The sequence below is a fragment of the Ranitomeya variabilis genome, chromosome 2, assembly GCF_051348905.1.
Source record: "Ranitomeya variabilis isolate aRanVar5 chromosome 2, aRanVar5.hap1, whole genome shotgun sequence".
NCBI lineage: Eukaryota > Metazoa > Chordata > Amphibia > Anura > Dendrobatidae > Ranitomeya > Ranitomeya variabilis.
Window position 1 is genome coordinate 145,861,970 of NC_135233.1, and position 26,542 is coordinate 145,888,511.

The 26,542-nt window shown below is 42.4% G+C and overlaps 1 protein-coding gene across 1 annotated transcript in view; it reads right to left on the minus strand.

Moving 5' to 3' along the window:
• Nucleotides 1-26,542, minus strand: part of PPP1R14C (protein phosphatase 1 regulatory inhibitor subunit 14C) — a 121,734-nt gene that overhangs the window by 1,984 nt on the left and 93,208 nt on the right. Inside the window, exons 2-3 of the mRNA XM_077283057.1 lie at nucleotides 11,595-11,678; nucleotides 8,408-8,440 (exon numbers count right to left, since the gene is read on the minus strand). Of these exons, the coding sequence (XP_077139172.1) occupies nucleotides 8,408-8,440; nucleotides 11,595-11,678 (117 nt within the window). The remainder of the gene's footprint in view (nucleotides 1-8,407; nucleotides 8,441-11,594; nucleotides 11,679-26,542) is intronic.

Below are 26,542 nucleotides of genomic sequence, written 5' to 3' on the forward strand. Positions count from 1 at the left end.
CCTTTTTTTTTTTTTACCCACATTCCAGTTCTAACAAATGCTCAACCTTCCACCCTTGTCACTGCTGCTGCATTAAGTAATGCCACTTTCTCAAACTGCGCCATACATATGAGAAAATGAGGCCAAACAATTCTTGCAAGTCTGGAAGACTACGTGGTGACCAACACAAAGGTGTGAGGCATGTTGAATCTCAATGTCTGATCCTCTTGTTTTCCTGGGTGATTAGCCACCATTAAGGGTGCCCAGCAGCGCTCCACCAATTAAACTCATGTGTATGTGAGGGGGGGTGTCGAGGGGAAATCTGTCAAGTCATCCCAAGGATTATGGGTGCAATGCAATTAAGTGTATCAGAAGTCTACTGAATAGGGAAATCTATGCTGGAACCAATACAAAAATTACTTATCCGAAACAGGGCATATAACTTGCTTCGATAAGAGTATAAATTGAGGCCAAGACAATTAATAATTTTATGTAAATACCCAAAATCTAGAAATGCTACGATGGAAGTTAGATAACATATCTAATGCCCATTTTATACATCAATGGACTAGATTAGACTTGGGCAAAGTGCGGTCTGCTCGGGAACAGCCCAAGGGCTTTGTGCAGTGGAATACAGCACTAAGCAGTCGCTAGTCGCCGGCGTCTCTCCTTCACCGATATCTGCTTCTTTGGAATGCAGATAACAGGGAATATACTAATAAGACAGGCCAGGCTCCATCATTGAGCCACTGCATTTGAGCGCAGAAGGCGTGATGGCGTCACTACATCGTGCCTCAGTACACGGAGCTGCCAGGGGACATGGGGTTAGGGAAGTACCGTAGCTTTTTTCTTTTTATTTATACACATCATTCTGCAGGAGGTGTTGGGGGAGGGGTGTTGACAATATTGTGTAAGGAGCTATATTCAGACATCTTTCTGAGTGGGTGGAAGTGTGGGTACATCATTCTGCATGGGGCAGAATACTGTATTAGGCTATGTTTCCACGTACCGCAAAGGCAGCGCTTTGTACGCAGCACATACCCGCTCCGTCCAAAGCGCTGCCAGCTTTTGTATGCCAAGTGATTCCACATGTGTTCATTGAACACATGCGGAATCACTGCATCCTATACATACAATGGTGCTATTTATCTTGCGGAGACTGAGCTGCATGTTCGTATACGCGGGTCTGCCACCTGCGTCTTTGAAATCATAGTGGAGATGGGATTTCATAAAATGTATGCAGCCTCCAATCCGCGGCAAATACTGAACGTGGAAACATACCCTAAAATAGCTACATGTGGATATTCTGCTTGGGGGCTGTGGGGACATAATACTGTAGTGAGGCGGTGTGGGGACTGTGGGGCATAATTGTATTAAGAGCGGTTATTCAAACTAACTGATCCTGATTTTTAATTAGCTGCTACAGATACAAAAGGCCGCACTGTGCCATGCAGTAATATGGATTATCAGCAATTAATAAGCAGAATGAAGCCTGACTAGTTTAGTTTTACATTGATTTGTATCGCTTAATATTGAGAAGAATAAAGTTCAGCCCTCCACAACAGTCACAGTATCTCATGTGGCCCCTTTGGAAAATTGCCCACCCCTGTGCTATAGAAATTCTACAAGAACTTAAAAATTAAAATGACTGTTACTCTTTATTTCATAAATCATTAGTACACCTGAAAATTAGTAACTTTGCAACATCTGTGAAATCTGCTTCTTTCTCTGCCAGAATTGATCAGTCATTATCAAAATTCTCAAGATTCTATCTTCACTGAATACAGATTATACATCAGAATTGAGAATTTTGATAATGGCTGATCAATTCTGGCAGAGAAAAAAAAAATTCAAAGATATATATAACAATAGTACACTTGAAAATTAAGAAATTAACACAGATTACTCTAAGCACATGAAAATGCAGTGTTGTATTTAGACTTAGTGTTCATACATGAAGTAAGGCTACGTTCACATTTGCGTTGTGCGCCGCAGCGTCGGCGCCGCAGCGCACAACGCAAACAAAAACGCAGCAAAACGCATGCCCAACGCTGCGTTTTGCGCCGCATGCGTCCTTTTTTTAATTGATTTTGGACGCAGCAAAAATGCAACTTGCTGCGTCCTCTGCGCCCGGACGCGGGTGCCGCAGCGACGCATGCGGCGCAAAACGCAAGTGCGACGCATGTCCATGCGCCCCCATGTTAAATATAGGGGCGCATGACGCATGCGGCGCCGCTGCGGCGCCCGCCGCTAATGTGAACGTAGCCTAAGACATGTGTGCTTGATTTTTTATTTTAGTCTGCACATTTTGCAACAGGGAAAAAGTGCAAAACGCTACAAAAACCTAGAAATCAAGGAATATAAGATTGTATGGGAGCAAGTTTTTTTTATTATGTACTCTATAAATTTGGATGACAACTTAGTATTCCATCTGCTTTGTTTTGTTGAATTTCACTTTATATTTTCTTCTCTTATCTTTATAGCTACACTGCACCATTAAATTCAAATCTTATGCATATAAGGTCAAATACTAAATTATTCAGCTATAGTCATTAAATCATGCATTTTTCTGCCTTTAACTAAACACTCATTCTTGTATTTCTATTTAGTTAAGGGAAGACATACAAATATTTTTTTTAGAACAATACTATTACAACTGGAAAGAATTTTAATGACAGATGGAAATCTGCAATGTACAGAAGCTTGGAACAAAAATAACCCAGTTGTCACATCTCCAAACTGATAGCATGGTTTTAGAAGCAGAATCCCAAACCAGACTCATGAACAGCAAAAGCTAGAAACTCCGCAGCCTGCATTGCATTTAGCACTAAGATTTTGTTATATCACAGTTGGGCTCATCAGAACCCAATAAAGTATGAGCCAATACTACAGCTTCATTCAGATCCTAGTCACTATTCCTAATAAGTGGAACCACAGTATTTTGTCATATTATCCAACAATGGTGCCAGTTAGGGGGTTAAAAATGCTCGCTAGTCCATTATAAGACATAGGACCCAATTCAAAGCTTTTACACCTACATATTCTGATGTAGAGGGGCTTTGAAAAGTCACATTATTTGGGGGGGCAGTGCTAAAATTGTGTAACTTATGGTGTTCCTTTTTCCAAAGTGGGCAGAGAAGGGACAGGAGCATGACGAGTGGTAGTCTTTGCTAGACCTTTAGTCTTACTCCAGCAGGGACTGGAGTAGGATTTGTAGTGAGGTGCACATGGACTTGCTTGGATGAACGTCATGAAAGAAAAAAAAACAAAGAAACAATTGCTAAATTATAAGTTAGTTCATTCTGCCTCAAAAATTGGAATAGAATGCAATCCATAAATGCTACGTGCACAAAAATGGTAATAACAAAAACAGTCAACTTGTACTGCAAAAACAAAAAAAAATTATATACAGTATATATGGCATCCTTTAGTGTGCAATGGCAACCAAACATAGAAAAAAATATATAAATCTGGTATCACTAATCTCACAAACCTGAAGAATAAAGCCTCACATACTGCACAGTGAACAGATAAAAAAAACTAAATTGACTAATTCTCACTGAGCGTTTATGTAAATCTCTCTTTCTCTGAAGAGGCAATTTGCATATAGAGTTCAAGTCCTCTATAGCGCCACCTATTGGAAGTAGTGATCCTACAAGTCACAATCAACCCTTTAACGAGTCGTGCAATGTGACTTAAGGTACCTTCACACTGAACAACTTAACAACGATATCGCTAGCAATCCGTGACGTTGCAGCGTCCTGGATAGCGATATCGTTGTGTTTGACACGCAGCAGCGATCTGGATCCTGCTGTGATGTCGTTGGTCGGAGCTAGGAGGCCAGCACCTTATTTCGTCGCTGGATCTCCCGCAGACATCGCTGGATCGGTGTGTGTGACACCGATCCAGCGATGTCTTCACTGGTAACCAGGATAAACATCGGGTTACTAAGCGCAGGGCCGCGCTTAGTAACCCGATATTTACCTTGGTTACCAGCGTAAAAGTAAAAAAAAAACAAACACTACATACTTACATTCCGCTGTCTGTCCCCCGGCGCTGTGCTTCTCTGCACTGTGTAAGTGCCAGCCGGAAAGCAGGGCACAGCGGTGACGTCACCGCTCTGCTTTCCGGCCGCTGTGCTTACACAGTGCAGAGAAGCAGAACGCCGGGGGACAGACAGCGGAAGGTAAGTATGTAGTGTTTGTTTTTTTTACTTTTACGCTGGTAACCAGGGTAAACATCGGGTTACTAAGCGCGGCCCTGCGCTTAGTAACCCGATGGTTACCCGGGGACCTCGGCATCGTTGGTCGCTGGAGAGCTGTCTGTGTGACAGCTCTCCAGCTACCAAACAGCGACGCTGCAGCGATCGGGATCGTTGTCTGGATCGCTGCAGCGTCGCTAAATGTGACGGTACCTTTAGGATAAAAGCCAAATCAGTATCTCAATTCGCAGACACGGTGTTTCGGGCTGTTGGCCATCGTCAGTGTGAAGCATGAGAACTGATTTGGCTAGGTGAGAGGCTCTGCACTGAGGTCTAAGGGGTGTCTGTGAATTGAGATACTGATTTGGCTCTTATCCCAAGTTATATTGCAAGACTCGTTAAAGGGTTGTGACTTGTAGGATGGCTACTTCCAATAGGTGGTGCTATAAAGTTCAAGGCCTCTTTTTCTCTGAAGAGGCAATTTGCATATTAAATTTCCCAGAGGAGCATTGCACGGCGAATAAGCCTCCTTACCTTGAAAAGCAAGAGCTGGTATGTCACTCTCCACAAGGAGAAACCTTACCCCTATGTAAATCTCTGAAATACTTACCCCTGGCAAAAGATTCCCTAAGAGGCAAATGTGGAGACACTGTCGAGGACGCCTGGGCTATGATCAGGCAATATCTGCATTTTTAAGCTTGAATAAAGGCACACACAGTTTTATGCACCTCTGAAAAGGACAACGCTGAACAGAGGCCAGACGGAGTCTATAGTAACTCTGCTGCTTCATAGTGAATGGCTCCTTCAGGGTTTCATCCGAATCACGTAATTTTGGCGATCCAGATGGAAACCCTGAAGTGCTGAGCGTAGAGAACAAGATAAATGTGATCCCAGATGTTATGCAATATGTTCCCAATAAAAGCAAGTCCCCACTCAGGTCCATCTTCTATCAATGGAAATATAGGGGCTTCCATTTTACTGGTAGCATAAAGGCTCTTGAATAGGACTATGGTTCTTCGCCTTAAACACATTTAGTGCCCACATGATTGGCATTTCTGTAGCGATGAGAGTCCGCCTAATTTACAGGTGCGCGTCTCCAGAAGCATGAGCTGGGCACAATTACTGGAACCCCAGGGGCTCTACAAGTGGGTCATGGCACCAGCAAACCATAACAGCAAAATTTGCACAATAAGTATGGAGCTCCTTCTCTTCTAAGCTTTGCACTGTGCCAGAAAACTATTTCCTGATTACATGTAGGGTAAAGGTGCTGTCGGGAGAAATTGCACAACAAACTAAGGTCCATTTTCCCCCCCATTACCTTTTATAAAAATTAAAAAACTTGATGCCAAAACATTTTAGTAGTAAAAAGGTGCCTCACAGAATTTTATACAATTGGGTAATAAGGAAAGAATGATTACAAGTGGTGTCAACATGCTCCCTGCACCCCTACATGAATTAATTAGGGGGCGAGGGAGGGAGTAGTTTGTAGAATGGAGAAATTTATGGAGGGATTCCACTGTTCTGGCATTTCAGGGCCCCTGCCAACATGACATGGCACCCTCAAACCATTCCAGCAAAAAACTGTACTCCAATAAAACGCTTCTTCTCGTCGGAGCTTAGCACTAATGGCAAACTAAGAATTTGTGCCATTTTCTCCCATTATCCCTTTTGAAAATTAAAAACTTGGGACAAAAGCAACTTTTCAGTGCGGGGGGGGGGGGGGGGGAGATTTCCATCTGCTAGGCCCAATGCCAATGCTATACAAGTCTGAATTGCTTGAGGGTTATAAATTGCTCACTGCACCTCTAGATGAATCCCTCACAAGGTTTAGTTTTCAAAATGGGGTCACTTGTGGGGGGAGGGGGGTTCTGGTGTTTAGGCATGTGAGGGGCTCTTCAAATGTGACATGGCATCCGCAGATAGGGATGAGCATATAGCTTCGGATAAGTCCTTATCAGAATAGCTGCCTCGGGAGCCCGGATACCTGAAGCGCTCCCGATAATCAAGTGTTCTGCTCTGCAACTGCATGTGTCGCGGCTGTGTGACAGTCACAACAAAGGCTCTCCATGCATGTGTCGTGACTGACAGCCGTGACACATGCAGCTGCGGCACTGATCAGCCGCAGTGATCCAGGAAGCAGAGCTGCCTCTGCAGCCTATTCGGCAAGCGCTACAGCTTGCCGAATAAGAGGGAACCCGAGCAAATTCGCTCATCTCTACTGACAGATTCCCTTTAACAGTATAAAAATCCAAAGTTTGAAAACTTTTCACCAAAATTCTGGTATGGTCACAGCTAAGCACAAAATATATTGACCTGAATTTACTACTAATAAAGTACAATGTGTCATTTAAAAAAAAAAAACTCTCAATCACTAGGATACATTGAAGAGTTCCATAGTCACTACCACAAAGTGACTATACTTGGTAGTTTTCACTCCTACACAACAAATGGATCATTACTCTAATTTTACATTATAACTGGCAGTGCTTCATTTTTCCCTTTCTACAAACTATTAGCTATACAGTATATTATAGAAGTTCTATACTACATAGAAGAATATGGAGCCCAATCTCAAAGGTTTACTACATATTTCTATAGTATTTATCTGGAACACATCTTTAAAAACGATAGAATTTTAGTAGTGCTAGTAATTTACACACTGGTGAATGAAACCGTGTATACAAAGTTACAGTGTCATTTAAACCTGTACGGTGCTCTTCAATAAAATAAATATATATACATAATATGTAAAGCAGATACATGCTGCCTGATTCATGGGTTGCATATATCGAGCGCTGGCTGTATGATTTCAGCCAGGTACTTGTGACTATAAAGGTAAATTCACACAGGGCGTTTTTGCTGCTTTTTTTTCTGCAGCAAAACCTAATCTTCTGGCAGGAAAGAAGCTGTGTCAAAAACTCAGGTTTAGGTGCATTTTTTGTTGCATATTTGGTGAGATTTTTTTGGTGTGTTTTTTTTCTCTTTGTCTGTGCTAATGTCCTTGGATTTTCAGCAGCAAAAACACAGCAAATAATGGTACTTGCGTTTTTGCTGCGTTTTTTTCAACACCCATTCAAGTCAATGGGTGAAAAAAGGCAGCAAAAACGCTGAAAGTAGTGACATGCTCTATATCCAAAAACGCAGCAAAGCACAAAGTACTGATCAAGCAAAAAACCAATGTGTGTGCATGAGATTTCTGAAATCTCACTGGTATTGTAAAAAGCAGCTGAAAATTAGCATTAAAAATGCAGCAAAAAACGCCCAGTGTGAACTTACCATAACACACTGCAGTGTTTGAGAAAAAAAACAAAAGAAACCAAAAACACTTTGAAAGCCACCAGGGACCAAGGCACAGGATAATAGTAGAAGAGGCTGGTCTCAAGTGGCTTCTCCCACCACCCCCCTTGTGTGATGGGTTTTCTCCCTGCATGTGTAGAGAGACCTGTCAAGCCTTGGCCATGGGTGGGAGAAGGTTTTTTCTCCTAATTGCCCGTATGCTTGGTTGCTAGCAGCTCCTAATGTATATTTTTCTCTGAAACGCTACAGTGTAATATACCTACTTTAGCCCTACATCCAGACTGATGCACGCTACCCGTAAAAAGAGTAGCATAGCAGTTGTCAGTGCCTCTTTAAAAAATAAAAAAGTTAAATATTCCTTTAAAATGCAGGCACTGATCGCTTCAAGTATTGTACATAACGTTTTAGAAAAGTTATAAATGCTGTCTACATGTTGGAGATGAATTATGGAGGTACATCAGCTCTCCGTTCAGCTAGCTTAACATTTCAGTACATAAATAGAGGTGAGAAAGTGATAATACAAGTGGATTACTTGTGTTCTACCATTTGTAATGCAAGACCTTAGAGGAATAGCGCCTTCAAGTGATTTGACCAAGGTCATACTTTAGACTATGGACCTGTATTACTGTCCTATTCTCCTCGCTATAGGACACCTGGTTCTAAGAGCTATCACCATTTTACTTGGGAAAACCCCTACAGAAAAAGGCCTTATTTTAAGCAATCAACCTCTCAAGTTTTACCAAATTTGTTTGACTTTCCTATATATGAACTAGTATTATTTGCAACTAGGTACAAGGTCAACTAAATTTGTTTTACATTTTGGTGCATATTAAAAGAGCATAATATTGCAATTAGCTCACTTGTGCTAGAGCAAGGCATTTTATAAACACAAATTAGAATAATATTTAAAAATAAATAAATATCAATTACCTCTGTTGGTTTGTAGCAATCTACTAATGATTCCTGAAACAGAAAATACAATGAATGAAGACAAAACAAACTACAGGTGTCCAATATTAAAAAGGAAGTAATCAGAAAATATTCCCTACATTTGGGCAGTGCATCATCTTCTTCACATCACAATCTTTATTAAAAACATAGTTCATACTCTTGCAGTTTTTACACGGACCATTGGCATTTTCTCTTCAACTCCTAATTCCTGTCCTTCAGTAGTTCTCTTATCAGTAGAGGCAGCCTTAAAATGAGGGATAACACCCCTATACACCTCTGATAACACAGTATCCATCATAGTATGCCATGTCAGAGGTGAACCTCCCCCACCCCTCCCTTCAGAGACCTTTAGGGTATGTGCACACGTCAGGATTTTTTGCAGAAATTTCCTGAAGAAAACCGGAAATTTTCTGCAAGAAATCCGCTTTTTTTTTTGCGTTTTTTTTTAGCATTTTGCAAGCGTAATTAGCTTGCAGAATGCTAAAGTTTTCCAAGCGATCTGTAGCATCGCTTGGAAAACTGACTGACAGGTTGGTCACACTTGTCAAACATACTGTTTGACAAGTGTGACCAACTTTTTACTATAGATGCTGCTTATGCAGCATCAATAGTAAAAAGATATCATGTTAAAAATAATGAAAAAATAAAAAAAATGGTTATACTCACCTGCAGACAGCCGATATCCTCAGCGGCGTCCGTTCCTATAGATGGTGTGTGCAGGACCTTCGATGACGTTGCGGTAACGTGACCGCGACGTCATCGCGGTCATGTGACCGCGATGTCATCGCAGGTCCTTCACACACACCATCTATAGTAAAGGAAGCGGCAGCATGCACCGCTGAGAGGCGGGAAGACTCCGGGGGCCATCGAAGGTGAGTATATGACTATTTTTTATTTTAATTTTTTTTTTTACCAATTATATGGTGCCCAGTCCGTGGAGGAGAGTCTCCTCTCCTCCACCCTGGGTACCAGCCGCACATGATCCGCTTACTTCCCGCATGGTGTGCACAGCCCCGTGCGGGAAGTAAGCAGATCAATGCATTCCTAGGTGTGCGGAATCCCCGCAATTCCGCAAATTTAATGAACATGTTGCTTTTTTTTCCCCTGCGATGCGATTTTTTCGCGGAAAAAAATGCAACATTTGCACAAGAAATGCGGAATACACTTAAAATAATGGGAGGCATATGTAAGCGTTTTTTTCGCGTTTTTATAGCGAAAAAAACGCGATAAACACTGAACGTGTGCACATGGCCTTAGGCCAGAGTCTCACACTTTCCTTGTGCAAGGGACTAGGGCCGATTATGCAAATTACACTCAGCTCAAACTTTGTCAAACTGAGTCGTGTCGGTGCACTGTGCTTTTAATTCTCTCACATGAGCAAATCGCAGTACAGGTACGGAGGAGTCGGAGAAAGTAATTTCTCCATCCCCTCCATTGCCACCATCCACGGTAATTGGACTGCACTCAGATGACATCCAAATGTAGTCTGATGTTTCTCATGCACCCAAAAACTTGTATGGGTGCGTGTGGTCCAATCATGGGATGCATTCACGGCATGCTGCAACTGTTTTCTGAAGCTGAATAGGCATGCAAAAATAATCACAGATCTGAGCTGCCCCATAGTATAACATTGTGCCGAGTGCTATGTGATAAAATACAGCAAAGTACTCGGTCATTTTATACGTTACTGTGAGCAAAGTCTCAAACGCACTCATTAGATTCATCAATATAAAAGATATGGAAATTGACAGTTGTGACCATGTATACGGGTTTCCTGAAAATAAAAAAATAGGAGTCTTGAAAAGCCTTAGTAGTAGTCAATGCAAGTTTGTTTTTTTTTTATTAAAAAATTAAAAGAACTAACATAATTTGAAAAAAAAAAAAAAAAAACCCACCCCAATTTAATGAATAGGTCATTTTCTGACGATACCTTTCCTACAAATTGGATAACCATGGAGAACACTGCAGCCTTGCAGCGTTGGAGTCCTGGGTTTAAATCCCACCAAGGACAACATCTGCAAGGAGTTTGTATGTTCTCGCCGTGTTTGCGTGGGTTTCCTCTGGGTTCTGCGGTTTCCTCCCGCATTCCAGAGACATACTGATAGGGAATTTAGATTGTGAGCCCCATCAGGGACAGTGATGACCATGTGTGCAAACTGTAAAGCGCTGCGGAATATATGTTAGCGCTATATAAAAATAAAGATTATTATTACCAAACAAACTTCATGAAAGCGGATTAAACTGGATGGATACACTGGGGCTTAAAAGGGCATATCTTGAACTATATGGAGAAAAAAAAAAATGTACCCAAGCACTAACAGGCAGGTAATTGTAGCTTACCTGCTGGTTGTGCTGGCGCCGTTATTCCCTGGCACAGAGCGCTTACATGCTCCTGCCGGGAATTCAGCTGCCCCTGACGTGATGGGGCGGGACTTCTAATTGACAGCCAGCTCCCCTAGTTAGGCAGCGGGGATCCAGCTACCAGAATGACATTGGAAGTCCCGCCCCCATTGACAGAGCGGAGAAGAAAAAAAGACTTCTCCGCTTTGTAGACGTGAAGTCAGCAGAGATTTCGGAATCTTCGGCAGGAGACTGCTCTGTGCTGGGGAAGAACAGCACCGTGCACAACACACAGGTAAGCTGCAATTACCTGCCTGTTAATGCTTAGGCACATTTTTTGTTTTTCTATAAAAGTCCTGGATACCCCCTTTAAAAAGGACAAGGAAAAACAGATGTATGAACAAGTGCTATAAAAAAAAAAGGGCAACAAATTAAGCCAGGGCTTTTGGTATTACCAGTCTATATAGTTTACCAAGAACGAGGTATTAGAACCATTGATAAAACGGTGTTGGCCCCTAAACAGCATTTCCCTTTTTCAATGTTGTGCTACATGATTTATCATGGCCAACAACAATGAATGAAACGAGAAGAGAAAAATATTAGTAGTGTCTGACATATCAAGCCAGTAAAGGGGTTTCATTACAGGATGTGGTACGCCATGGTTTCCAGCGGTGTAAGCATACACTAACTAGAATGCTCCCATTAGGTGACACTTTTGTAGGATGCTTCTGTATATTATTTATTTAGTTAATGACACTATTCCCATATACGGTACTTGGGGGTCGATTTCTACATACTCTATATAGTGTAAAAAGTATGGTAGTACCTGTAATTTGACAACCCGTTCTTCTTCACTAGCTGCGTCTAGAAGATCGTCTATATCTATTTCTACTTCTGGCATTTCTTCTTCCTAAAAGGAAACAACGATACAATGATTTGGAATAACAAATGTGCACAATATGCTAATCGTACGATAGAAGAGCCAGCAGTTGTGTATAATTTACAATTTATTATAATTATTCAATAGGGGGAGCCTTCTGTGAAGCCAACAATTGAACTGTTGCAGCAGCGTGCAGAAATCCAGCCAGTATCAGCAGTGCTTGTATGCTGTATAGCACATAGGAAACCAGCAACAAGCAGGAAATTAGCTAATTAAAATGTTCTCAGTTCTTCAGAGTAGACAATTTTAGGAGGCAAATTGCAAAATTGACTTCTCACAAGCATTTTTGCAATAATTTATACACTTTAATGATTAAAATTGTAATCACTCTAGGATACCAAGAAAAGTCAGTATTATATTAATTAACTTATTCAAAAAGGAAACCAAGTCATTTTTAGACCCTGAATTACCCCTGTATTAGGTTGCTTCCCAGTATCTCAAACACTAACGTCAACTTGTAGTTTGGCAAAACAACAACTTTTATTAACAGTTCTGCAATAAAGTGCTGCCCCACAGGACTAGAAAAAGGACTGTTACACTGCCTGAGCGATTACCGTACATTAAAATACATTCCAAGCAGCGGGATTGGTTTGGCATTAAACAGTTAAGCAAATATGTTTGGAATCTGAATTTGCCATATTGGTACCCTATTCATGTCGAATTTTTGTTTGATGATCGTTTCTGAACATATTCGTTCATTTCTACTCCCCATTGACTCCAATGACGTTCGTCGAATAATATTCTTTTTTGCAATATTCGCTGATCAAAATCAGAACCGAATTTTGAAAAATTCGCTCAACTCTAATCACACACACACACACACACACACACGGGATACTGGAAAATAGCCCACTACAGGGCTGGAGTCAGTCAAAATAATGTGACCGGTTCCCTTTAAGAGAGTTTCCCCCCCCCCCCCCCCATCACATTTATGGTTCGGCATACTTTAAAATAAGCCAGGATCTCTCAGTTTTTCTTTGGTGCTGTACAGTAATGTGACTAGCAGAGCACTTAAGAACAATCGCATGTCTAAGCACAACAGATTCATTCTCTGAAATACACAAGAACCAGTGTGGTTGAGGAGGCTGAAGAGAAGAAAATTCTCAAGCATGCCTACGTCAAAATAGATCAGATATACAAGAACTGCAGGGCAAATCTGTTATTCCAAATCCAATGGGCAAAAGTGAAGCCGGAAACATGCACAAAGAAAAGCATTCACTAAATATGAGTAGGTGCTGTTATTTATTAAAATCAAGATTTCATTAAAATGCTTTTCGCAGCAAAAAAAATAAAAATAAAAGAATAAAAACAGACACTTTGTAAGCAATGCAATATGTAGGTGCCATCATTGCTAGAAACGAGATGCGACCTAAGGTGGAGACAATCCAAATGCTGAACATGTAGGATAATAATAGGCACCATCTGACGCCATAGCAGAAAACACTGTTTCACATAGCTCTGTATTGTGCTGAACATTACAAGCGAGCAGACTGCACGCAGCATGTGCAAGTAGAAGCATTTAGTTCCCCGAGAGAAGATTATAAATAGCAGAATGCAGAGGGAAAATTCACGACAAACTGTTGTGAGCTTCCCATCAGCACAGCACCAGTGTGTGCACAGCCAATGTCAGGCCAAGTGGCCTCTGGTTTGCTTCGGCTCCTCACTGGGCCATCAAGGATACGTTGTAGGGACACTTCATTGTCAATTCTGGAAATGGATAGTCATAAGCAGAATGTACCTGGTCTAGAACATATGGGAAGGAAGACTAATACAGCAAGAAACAAGAGAAACTGTATGGCAACATTCCTTTGCTGAACTGGTTCCACGTACAGTATAGAAAACTCCTGACACCTCACAAGTTACCAAGAAATCCATAAGAAAATTAAAAAAAAATTTTTTACACACCACAATCTAACATCTAAATCTAATGATCGCTACTCCCTGCAGATTCCCCTGGATCTCTACGCAGCATTCAACACGGTGGTTCACCAGCACCTCCTCACCATGTGCTGCTCCATCAGCCTAAAGGAAACTGCTCTTTTGGTTCTCCTCCTACCTGACTGCTCCTTCATTGCATCTTTTGCTGGTTCTTCTGAAAGGGAAGGGGTTGTCCGGTCTAAAGTCTGCAGTCACTGAGTGTGACTGCAGACTTACGAATTCCCCCAGCCCACACACTGTGTGCTGTGAGGATTCACCAGTTTCTGAGCTGGTAACATGCGATGGGCATGTGTAATGTGTGGAACATGGCCATGCCCACTAGCCGGGAGTATGCCTACTAGACAGGTTCTGCATGAAGCATATATCACCAACATTCCAAACTCAGTCTCAGTGACTGTAGACTTTTCATATTAGACTGGACAACCGGTTTAATTTGACAGTCAATGGAAAGAGATGAAAACCTTGGAACAGTAGAAGCGACAGTAGTGCAAAACTGTTGTAGTCCCCGCCGTTATGTTTTAAACTGCTGTGAATAAAAGTATTGGATAAGGAACGGTGAGTGATGCCTTCTTTTTCTTGGACAACCCCATTAATCTCCTCTTCCATTTATTGCCATTTATTGTCGGGTTCTTCAGGGCTTAGTTCCCTACTCTACCTATATACTGCCCCTAATGAACAAACCATTAGATTCCAAATTATACACAGTCTCCTGACCGCTCCCCTGTATTATTACAAGATACCAGCGATTGTCTTTCAGCCATCTAACATGTCCTCCCTCTATCCAAAATTGAACCTGTCCAAAACAGAACTCCTCCTGTTTCCTTCCTAAACCAGCCTTCCCAAACCCAATACTGCCATTACTCCCCACCCAGCAGCACGCCAGCTGTCCAGAGGTTACAGTATATTTAACCTCTTTCTGCCATCGGACAGAATAGTACGTCCGGTGGCAGTACCCCCGCTTTGATGTGGGCTCCGGCGGTGAGCCTGCATCAAAGCCGGGACATGTCAGCTGTTTTGAACAGCTGGCATGTGTGCGCAATAGGCACGGTTGGAATCGCGATCCGCCTGCACCTATCAGACTGACAGCAGCACTTAAGCTCTTCCTGCCATCCGGACAGAAATACGTGCATCGGTGACCCCCATCACATGATCGGGGGTCATCGGTGTGTTGGCATTACAACCAGAGGTCTCCTGCAGACCTCTATGGTTGTTGATGCCAGATTGCTGTAAGCACCACCCTGTGGTCAGCGCTCATAGCAATGCAGTAATTCAGCTACATAGGATCGATGTATAGATCGCTTCTATGTATCAGAGCTGATCAGGCTATGCCAGCTTCTAGCCTCCCATGGAGGCTATTGAAGCATGGCAAAAGTAAAAAAAAAAAAATTTATATATATATATATATATATATATATATATATATATATGTGTGTGTGTGTGTGTGTGTGTGTGTGTGTGTGTGTGTGTGTGTGTGTGTGTGTGTGTGTGTGTGTGTGTGTGTGTGTGTGTGTGTGTGTGTGTGTGTGTGTGTGTGTGTGTATATATATATATATATATATATATATATATATATATATATATATATATATATATAATGTTTTTAAAAATATGAAGAAAAAAAAATTAAAGTTCAAATCACCCCCTTTCGCCCAATTAAAAAAAATAGATAAAATAAAAAAAAAAATCAAACCTACACATTTGGCATCATCGCGTTCAGAATCGCCCAATCAAAAAAAAAAAAAAATTATTAATATTAACCTGATCGCTAATCGGCATAGTGAGAAAAAAAATTTAACAACGCCAGAATTACGTTTTTTTAGTGACAGCAACACTGCATTAAAATGCAATAACGGGCGATCAAAAGAACGTATCTGCACCGAAATGGTATCAATAAAAATGTCAGCTTGGTGCACACAAAAAATAAGCCCTCACCCAACCAGAGATCACGAAAAATGGAGACGCTACCGGTCACGGAAAATTGTGCAGTTTTTTGTTGTTTTTTTTGTTTAGTAAAGTTTGGAATTTTTTTTTAATGACAGATTAAAAAAAAAAAAAAAAAAACAACAACTTTGAACTCGTAATGACCTGGAGAATTATAATGGCAGGTCAGTTTTAGCATTTACTGAACCTAGCAAAAAAGCCAAACAAAAACCAGTGTGGGTTTGCACTTTTTTTGCAATTTCACCACACTTGGTATTGTTTTCCCCGTTTTCTATTACACATGGTAAAACAAATGATGTAGTTCAAAAGTACAATTCATCCTGCAAAAAATAATCCCTCACATGGCCACACTGACAGAAAGAAAAAAAAAAAAAAAATGGCTCTGGGAAAAAGGGGAGGGAAAAACAAACGCAACAAAAAAAAACAAAAAACACGGTGTTAAGGGGAACCTGTCACCCCCCCCCCCAGTCGTTAACTAAAAGAACCACCTTGTGCAGCAGTAATGCTGCATTCTGACAAGGTGGCTCTGTTAGTTCTGGGTGCTGTAACTAGAGAAATACCGGTAATCAGTTTTGTAATTTGTCAGAAATACCTGCTCCTCAGTCAAGGAGGCCGGCGTTTCCTCCCTGCTTTAGACGCCACACAGCTGTCACTCACATCTTCTTGGCGCCACCTCCTCCTTACCGCGGTTTTCAAAATAGCCGGCGCCTGCGCTCTTTTCCCCTGCCTGGTGCAGGCGCAGTGAGCGCTGCCGGTCTTTCCTCATATGCAGCCCAGCTGACTGCGCCTGCGCGGCCACCCTGAATGTGAATAAATCATAAGTCACTGCGGGGCTGGGATTCACAGGCAGGGCGGCCGCGCAGGCGCAGTCAGCTGGGCTGCATATGAGGAAAGACGGGCAGCGCTCACTGCGCCTGCACCAGGCAGGGGAAAAGAGCGCAGGCGCCGGCTATTTTCAAAACAGCAGTGAGGAGGAGGCGGCGCCCGGTGCCAAGAAGATGTGAGTGACGGCTGTGTGGCATCTAAAGCAGGGGGGAACCGCCGGCCTCCCTGACTAAAGACAAGGTATTTCTGACAAATTAAAAAAACTGATTATTTCTCTAGTTACAGCACCCAGAACTAAAAGAGCCACCTTGTCAGAATGCAGCATTACTGCTGCACAAGGTGGCTCTTTTAGTTTGAAACAACCGGGGGGGGGGGGGGGTGACAGGTTCCCTTTAAGGGGTTAAACAGATCTTTCCTTCACTCCCTACATTCGATCACTTGCTCATGTCACCTACACATTAAAATTTTTTTTTTTTTTGAGAGGCTTTTGAACACTTGACTTTGCAAATACTGTTGCTTTCATTCTCGTCTGGACTATTCCAACACTCTCCACCTTATTAAACTCTCCCCTATCCAATCCAACCTGAATGTGACAGCCAGGGTTATACTCCTTGCCAACCGCTACACCAGTGCCTCTATCCTGTGCCAGTCATTGCACTGGTTGCCCATCTGCTACAGGGTTCAATATCACTCACACCCACCAAGAGCTACATGGTTTAGTACCACCCTGCATCTGTGACCATCACCTTACCTGTGGCCATCACCTTACTCGATCCCTAGTAACTAAATGCCAATATCAACAATAATCCGAACCTTCCATTTTAGTCTCAAACTTCTGGGGCGAGGGCCAATTCTCTGGAATGTAGTACCCAGGACAAAAAATAATTCCCAGTTATAAGTATGCCCAAAAAAAACACATAAGTGAGGCGATAGGCCAGTCTAAAGAATTACACCAATTCCAATTTTGCCCTTCCAAATCTGGTCCCTTGTAGTATCTGCCAACACATCGTCCACACTCAATAGCACTACTGAATCTGTACATATAGATACTGGCTGGTGACTAGTTCATTTAGAGGCTTTTTTATGAAACCCCACTATACATGTTTGATAACTGCCTACTAATTCCTATCTGGTGAATTATATTGCCAGGTCACTTTTAGTGCATAGTGAACATCCTAAATAAGCCCCTAAAAAAAAAAAATATTGCGCTTGTTTACAATTTCAACGCATTTGGAATTTTTTTTGCCAGCTTTCCAATACGTCACATGATAAAATGGCCACAGCGTGAACGGTTTTAACTGCCAATGTATATGGGTAAAGTATTCCTGCTACATTCCTCTACTTTAGATGCGTTGCCATCAGAGGTATACATGTGGAGAAGATATATGGTACATAAAACAGAGGCTCAAACTTAACAGGACTGCGGTATTTATTTATTTTTTTTTAAGCCAAAAGGAAAAAAAGGACAAATCCGATTTGTTAAAATGAATATTCCTGATTTTACATTTTATTAGTTTTGAACATCTTCTCAGATTTTGCCTTCTATGCGAGATTACAGATCATTTACAGAGTGAAAGGAGACCAATAAGTTTCCGCTACATCAGAACGAGGTCAGATGTGAAGTGTCAGGAGAGCTTTGTTTCTTGGAGAACAGGTTGTTTTATATAGAAAGTCAACTGAAGTCAAACCCTCCAGAGAGGTGCAACAGGACTTTCACTCACTTTTAGGCCGGCGTCACACTCGGCGTAAGACAATACGCCACGTATTATACGTCCGTACTACGGCCGTAATACGGAGAAATGTTCCCAAAATAGTGATCCGTAGTCAGGGTGTGTCAGCGTATTTTGCGCATGGCATCCTCCGTATGTAATCCGTACGCCATCCGTACTGCGAGATTTTCGCGCAGGCTTGCAAAACCGACATCTAATGGATTTATGTGCTCAAATGTTAGGGAAAACATATATACAGTATATATATATATATATATATATATATATATGTCATTGAGACACATATATATATATTCTGTATTTAGATTTCATTCAGCGCGATATCTGTGAACAGCCGGTAATTCAATTGCCGGCTTTTCATTTCTCCTGCACAAACCCGACAGGATATGAGACATGGTTTACATACAGTAAACCATCTCATATCCCCCTTTTTTTTGCATATTCCACACTACTAATGTTAGTAGTGTGTATGTGCAAAATTTCAGCGCTGTAGCTGCTGAAATAAAGGGTTAAATGGCGGAAAAAATTGGCGTGGGCTCCCGCGCAATTTTCTCCGCCAGAATGGTAAAGCCAGTGACTGAGGGCAGATATTAATAGCCAGGAGAGAGTCCATGGTTATTGGCCCCCCCGTGGCTAAAAACATCTGCCCCCAGCCACCCCAGAAAAGGCACATCTGGAAGATGCGCCTATTCTGGCACCTGGCCACTCTCTTCCCACTCCCTGTAGCGGTGGGCTATGGGGTAATGAAGGGTTAATGCCACCTTGCTATTGGAAGGTGACATTAAGCCAGATTAATAATGGAGAGGCGTCAATTATGACACCTATCCATTATTAATCCAATTGTTGGAAAGGGTTAAAAAACACACACACACATGATTTAAAAGTATTTTAATGAAATAAACACAGCGGTTGTTGTAATAATTTATTGCTCTCTCATTCCATTTTCAGACCCTCGCTTGGCAAAACAATAAACACACAAGATACATACCCTCTCTGATGAACTGTCACGTCCCACGAAGTAATCCATCTGAAGGGGTTAACTAATATTACAGGCAGAGCTGCGATAAACCACTCGCTCGTGCCTGTAATCCCCCGGGTGCTGAAAGGAAAGCAGTGATCTATACTTACATTCAGTCGCGGTGATGCGCCCCTGCTGGATGTTCTCATGAACTGCAGCCTGGGAACTTTTTCCCACGCTCCAGGTCATATGAGGACATCCACCAGGGGGCGCATCACCGCGACTGAAGGTAACTATAGGTCATTGACCTACATTTCCTTCAGTCGCGGTGATGCGCCCCCTGGTGGATGTCCTCATATGACCTGGAGCGTGGGAAAAAGTTCCCAGGCTGCAGTTCATGAGAACATCCAGCAGGGGCGCATCACCGCGACTGAATGTAAGTATAGATCACTGCTTTCCTTTCAGCACCCGGGGGATTACAGGCACGAGCGAGTGGTTTATCGCAGCTCTGCCTGTAATATTAGTTAACCCCTTCAGATGGATTACTTCGTGGGACGTGACAGTTCATCAGAGAGGGTATGTATCTTGTGTGTTTATTGTTTTGCCAAGCGAGGGTCTGAAAATGGAATGAGAGAGCAATAAATTATTACAACAACCGCTGTGTTTATTTCATTAAAATACTTTTAAATCATGTGTGTGTGTGTTTTTTAACCCTTTCCAACAATTGGATTAATAATGGATAGGTGACATAATTGACGCCTCTCCATTATTAATCTGGCTTAATGTCACCTTCCAATAGCAAGGTGGCATTAACCCTTCATTACCCCATAGCCCACCGCTACAGGGAGTGGGAAGAGAGTGGCCAAGTGCCAGAATATGCGCATCTTCCAGATGTGCCTTTTCTGGGGTGGCTGGGGGCAGATGTTTTTAGCCACGGGGGGGCCAATAACCATGGACCCTCTCCTGGCTATTAATATCTGCCCTCAGTCACTGGCTTTACCATTCTGGCGGAGAAAATTGCGCGGGAGCCCACGCCAATTTTTTCCGCCATTTAACCCTTTATTTCAGCAGCTACAGCGCTGAAATTTTGCACATACACACTACTAACATTAGTAGTGTGGAATATGCAAAAAAAAGGGGGATATGAGATGGTTTACTGTATGTAAACCATGTCTCATATCCTGTCGGGTTTGTGCAGGAGAAATGAAAAGCCGGCAATTGAATTACCGACTTTTCACTAACAGCGCTGCGTATTTCTCGCAAGTCACACTGCAGGTCCGTGTGGAATCCGTATTTTTCTCGCCCCCATAGACTTTCATTAGCGATTTTTTTGCGCAATACGCTGACAAACGCAGCATGCTGCGATTTTGTACGGCCGTAGAAAGCCGTATAATACTGAACCGTAATATACGGCTAATAGGAGCAGCCCCATTGAGAATAATTGTGCCGTATGTAATGCGAGTTTTACGGACGTAGTTTCTGCGCTCTTACGTCCGTAAAACTCGCCAGTGTGACGCCGGCCTTAATGTGTGTTTATATAGAAATAAAAGGAAACCAAACTATTTGCCCAGGTGAAAGTAAAGGCTAAACACACTAAAGTTTGCCATCAGCTGGTGCTCGTAAGAAAAAAATAAATTTAAAATATAGAAATATAGTTCTGGTTTAAAGCAAGTATTTCTCAAAATATCTCAAAAGCAGCTTTATCTAGAAAATGGAGAATAGTTGCAATAAAACTGAAGATCGTATGACTGACAATATACGGTAAATGTCTGTATTTGAAGCAAGGCTTATAGTTTGCAAACAGCCAAAATCGAAAATTCTCACATCCATAATGTAGCAATACATATATGTTTTCATCTTTACGGAGAGGACAATACAAAAACCTGAAAAGACATACGATGAGGTCATGCCAATTAAATATCACAAGGTAAAAATAGCACCAAATGGAATGCAATCAGTGCAGACGAGCTACACGCACAAACAACTAAGCAAATGTCACACAGACCGACAAAACAGCTAAGACAATGTTCTATAGACCAAAATAGCTGTCAGGTGGGTGTAAGGGAAAAAATATATATATAAAAAACTAGAAGACCACAAGACACTCCAGCATTCTTTTGTGTAGGCAGAAAAAAAAGCAGGAGGCTGTCTTGTCCGATATCCCTCAATAAACCAGGGGCTGGAGCTCTACAGTTGTTTTTAGTAGCATTAATCTGCCTGTATTGTGCTTGGCGTTGACCAATTTTTAGTTCTGCTTCATAAAAGAGCAAAATGGAGGTTTTTTTGCAAGGTCCAAAAATTTAAAAGGGGATGTCCAGGACATACATCTGGAAGAGGATGTCTGGCAACTGGAAGCAAATTGTGTACAAAGCTGGGAAACTACAGTGCGGCACATTGTGTTGTGGCTGTTCTACACTGCAGCTTTGCTCCTATTGAGGTGTGCCCATATGGAGCTGTGGCGCTCCAATCTGGACACTGTTTACCTCCAACTTCTGAGAGAGATGCAAACAGCTGGCTGGTGGGCGTGCTGGGTTTTAGACCCCTTCCAATATGATAATTTTAATAATTGGTTAATTTAAAGTCTGGGACAACCGTTTTAAAAGGCAAAATGAAATCTACAATTTATGTGCATTGTATAAAAACACACACCTTTCCATATTTACAAAGTGCTCAACTTAATTGAGTACATTGCCTATGAAAAGTCAGACTGTTCTTGCATTCAGTTAGATTTTGAATAATTTCCAACACTGAGTTTCACAGAACATTATTTACCCCATAACATGAAAGTAAGGTTAATATAACCTTCAGTTATTCTCAAATAAGTTGATGCAAAAATGAATACAAACCACACACACACAAAAAAACTACTACATGTAGGATTATGTTTGACCTCCATGATTAAAGCAAACCAGTCATCAGGTTTGGCAGATATGAATTACAGCCACCACCTTTCAGGACTGATACAGAATTCTATAATGCTGTACATAAGCCCTCAACCTGACTTGTAAAACAAGGAAAAATAATTTTTATTATACTCGCCAACTGGGCAGTCAGTCCGAGGGGTGTCGCTTTTCTAAGTCCAGTGCCTCCCATCTTCTTGCGATGCCATCCTCCTTGGTTTGTGTGGATGATGCATCCCTGAGTCATCCACAGTGTCCTCGGCATCATGCAGGTGTCGGTAAGGGTCAGAGCCCCGTTGCTTGCGAACTGCAGTACTTTGCTCTGACATCAACAGGGCAGAGAAGTACGCAGGCACAGATGTGCGATGATGGCATCACAAGAAGAACGGAGGCGCCAGACAAAGAGCAGCAACACCCCTTGGACCGGACATTAAAGAATGCTGTACAGTTGTGGCCAAAAGTATTGACACCCCTGCAATTCTGTCAGATAATACTCAGTTTCTTCCTGAAAATCATTGTAAACACAAATTCTTTGGTATTATCTTCATTTAATTTGTCTTAAATGAAAAAACACAAAAAGAATTGTCCTAAAGCCAAATTGGATATAATTCCACACCAAACATAAAAAAAGGGGGTGGACAAAAGTATTGGCACTGTTCGAAAAATCATTTGATGCTTCTCTAATTTGTGTAATTAACAGCACCTGTAACTTACCTGTGGCACCTAACAGGTGTTGGCAATAACTAAATCACACTTGCAGCCAGATGACATGGATTAAAGTTGACTCAACCTCTGTCCTGTGTCCTTGTGTGTACCACATTGAGCATGGAGAAAAGAAAGAAGACCAAAGAACTGTCTGAGGACTTGAGAAACCAAATTGTGAGGAAGCATGAGCAGTCTCAAGGCTACAAGTCCATCTCCAAAGACCTGAATGTTCCTGTGTCATCAAGAAGTTTAAAGCCCATGGCACTGTGGCTAACCTCCCGAGATGTGGACGGAAAAGAATAATTGACAAGAGATTTCAACGCAAGATTGTGCGGATGTTGGATAAAGAACCTCGACTAACATCCAAACAAGTTCAAGCTACCCTGCTGTCCGAGGGTACAACAGTGTCAACCCGTACTATCTGTCGGCGTCTGAATGAAAAGGACTGTATGGTAGGAGACCCAGGAAGACCCCACCACTTACTACGAGACATAAAAAAGCCAGGCTGGAGTTTGCCAAAACTTACCTGAAAAAGCCTAAAACGTTTTTGCAAGAATGTTCTCTGGTCAGATGAGACAAAAGTAGAGCTTTTTGGGCAAAGGCATCAACATAGAGTTTACAGGAGAAAAAAAAAAAAAAGAAGAGGCATTCATAGAAAAGAACACGGTCCCTACAGTCAAACATGGCGGAGGTTCCCTGATGTTTTGGGGTTGCTTTGCTGCCTCTGGCACTGGACTGCTTGACCGTGTGCATGGCATTATGAAGTCTGAAGACTACCAACAAATTTTGCAGCATAATGTAGGGGGCCCAGTGTGAGAAAGCTGGGTCACCCTCAGAGGTCATGAGTCTTCCAGCAGGACAATGACCCAAAACACACTTCAAAAAGCACTAGAAAATGGTTTGAGGGAAAGCACTGGAGACTTCTAAGGTGGCCAGAAATGAGTCCAGACCTGAATCCTATAGAACACCTGTGGAGAGATCTAAAAATGGCAGTTTGGAGAAGGCACCCTTCAAACATCAGGGACCTGGAGCAGTTTGCCAAAGAAGAATGGTCTAAAATTCCAGCAGAGCATTGTAAGAAACTCATTGATGGTTACCGGAAGCGGTTGGTCGCAGTTATTTTGGCTAAAGGTTGTGCAACCAAGTATTAGGCTGAGGGTGCCAATACTTTTGTCTGGCCCATTTTTGGAGTTGTGTGTGAAATGATCATTTGCTTTTTGCTTCATGCTCTTTTGTGTTTTTTCATTTAAGACAAATTAAATGAAGATAATAATACCAAAGAATTTGTGTTTGCAATCATTTTCAGGAAGAAACTGAGTATTATCTGACAGAATTGCAGGGGTGTCAATACTTTTGGCCACAACTGTACATCAGCCCTGAAAGGTGTTGGCTGTAACTCATATTGGCCCAACCTGGTGACCGGTTCCCTTTAAAGGGACTGTACCAAATTGACAAGATGGAGAGTTGTAAAAGTAAACTTTCCATTCTGCAAAAACAACCTCTTTTAGAGCATGGATGCTGGATGGAGAGTGATGCTCAATTTGTCTCTTCAGAATTCAGCTACTTCATAAGTCAGTGTCTGCGTTACGTGTGGTCAGTTTTCACACGTAGACCCATTCAAATTAATAGGTCTGCACACATGTCAGTGCGTTTTCAAACAGTTTTCCGTGGACAAGACACGCTGACTTTTTTTTGTCTGTTTGATTTTTAAAATCAGCAGAACAGGCCTCAAAAGCTTTCGCACACGTGCACACTGATTATTAGTGTGACACGTATCGGCGCCTGTGAAAAAAAAGTGGTACAGTTCACACTATTCCCAGGGGCTGAAGACAGCTTGGATCATTGTCACCTGGTCTCCCCGAGAACAGCATGACCCTGCGACAATGATGAGAGTTGTAATCAGAATCTGCTGTTTACATCATGTGTAAAAAATTAAAAAGACAAAAAATATGTATATTTGCGTGTGCTCCTGCGTAATTTTCATAACCAGCAGAGGGAAAGCCCACAGAAGGGGTGTGATAATCTGGGGCAGGGGGACAATATTACAAAAGGTTCCCAGGCTATTAACAGCTCACAGCTGTTCGCTTTCCCCTTACTGGTTAGTTTATGTGGGAACCCGGGGGAGTGAGGGAAGGAAAAAAACAAACAAACAAAAAAAACATGTAGGATCCCCTCCCCCCCATTGATTTTAACCAGCATAGGCTAAACAAACAGCTGTGGACTGATTAATAGACTGGAAAGGGGCCAGGGATATAGGCCCCTTCCCAGGCCAAGAATATCAGCCATCCGCCGAAATGGCGCATCCATAAGGTTTTCAATAATTTGGCACTTAGCCTCGCTCTCCCTTCTCCCTTGCATGGCAGCAAGTGGGGTAATAGGGTTGGAGTTGATCTGTTTTATGGCTGCTGACATTGACATCATAGACCAGGGGTTATTAATGGAGAGCAGTCTAATACTCAAGAATAAAGTCCTTTATAATTGAAGGACACGGGCTCCTTTATTTCAAATACACACTCCCCCCCTCTCCCCATTACTGTAAAAATTAAGCCCATATGCCTTACCTGTCCAACGACAATCCATTTGTGCCATGAAGGGCTCCTGGTCTACTACATCTGGATTCCATGGCTGAGCAGTGGGATGATGCAAACACTCAAGAATTCAGGACACAGCGGGGACGTCATGAAGGCTACCCCAGGTCATCAGCTGGCTCACAATGAACTGAGAGTCGGAACAGCTGGCAGTGTCCTCTAAGGCTACTTTCACACTTCCGTCATTTTGCCACCGTCGCAATCCGTCGTGATGGCCAAAAAACGGATCCTGCAAATGTTCCCGCAGGATCCGTTTTTTTGCCATACACTTTAATGGACAACGGGTTGCGACGGATGGCCACACGTCACATCCTCGTGTGACTGATGCGTCGTGTTTGAGCGGTCCGCCGTGACAAAAAAAAAAGTTCAATGTAATGTTTTTTTGTCCGTCGGCTCCGCCATTTCCGACTGCGCATGTGCGTCCGGAACTCCGCCCCCTCCTCCCCGCTCATCACAATGGGCAGCGGATGCATTGTAAAACTGCATCTGCTGCCCACGTTGTGCTAAATTTAGCACAACATCCATCGGTACGTCGGGCCGACGGCCCCGTACCGACGGAGGTGTGAAAGTAGCCCATGACGTTACCGCTAGTCACTCAAGCTGCATCCTAAGCTCAGCTCTTTATGTCCTGGATTCATGGATGAGCGGTCGCATTATGCTACTGCTCAGCCATGTAATCCAGATATAGCAGAGCTGGAGTTCTTCATGGGTCAAATGGACTGTCGGACTGGTGAGGACAATGGAGTTTTGTTATTTTAAATTTTTACAGTAATAAAGGGGGGGGGGGGTGCTTATTTCAAATAGGAGTGTGCCCTTCAATTAAAGGACTTATTACACGGGAGCCCATGCCATTTTTAATTATTTTACACACAAGGTACACCGCAGATGCTGAATACAACTCCCATCATTGTTGCCTGGTTGCACAGATTTCAGGGGGACCAGGTGACTACGATCTGAGATGCCTTCAGCACCTGGGTACAGCATCAACTGTACCGCTTTTCTCAGGCACAGGTACAGATCTCACCCATGCGGTACACGGATGCCACATGCAGCAAACGGGCACGGATAGCTCCTGTACTGGTTTTCCCAGTACTGGAAATATCAGGACGTGTGAAAGAGCTCTTAGGAGTTCAGATCAGGGGACACTAGGTCACGGAATCACTTTCACCTGGTTGTTCAGAAATGCAACAGTGGCTTTAGAGGCATGTTTTGAATCATTACCATGTTGGAGAACTGCATGCCCAACAAA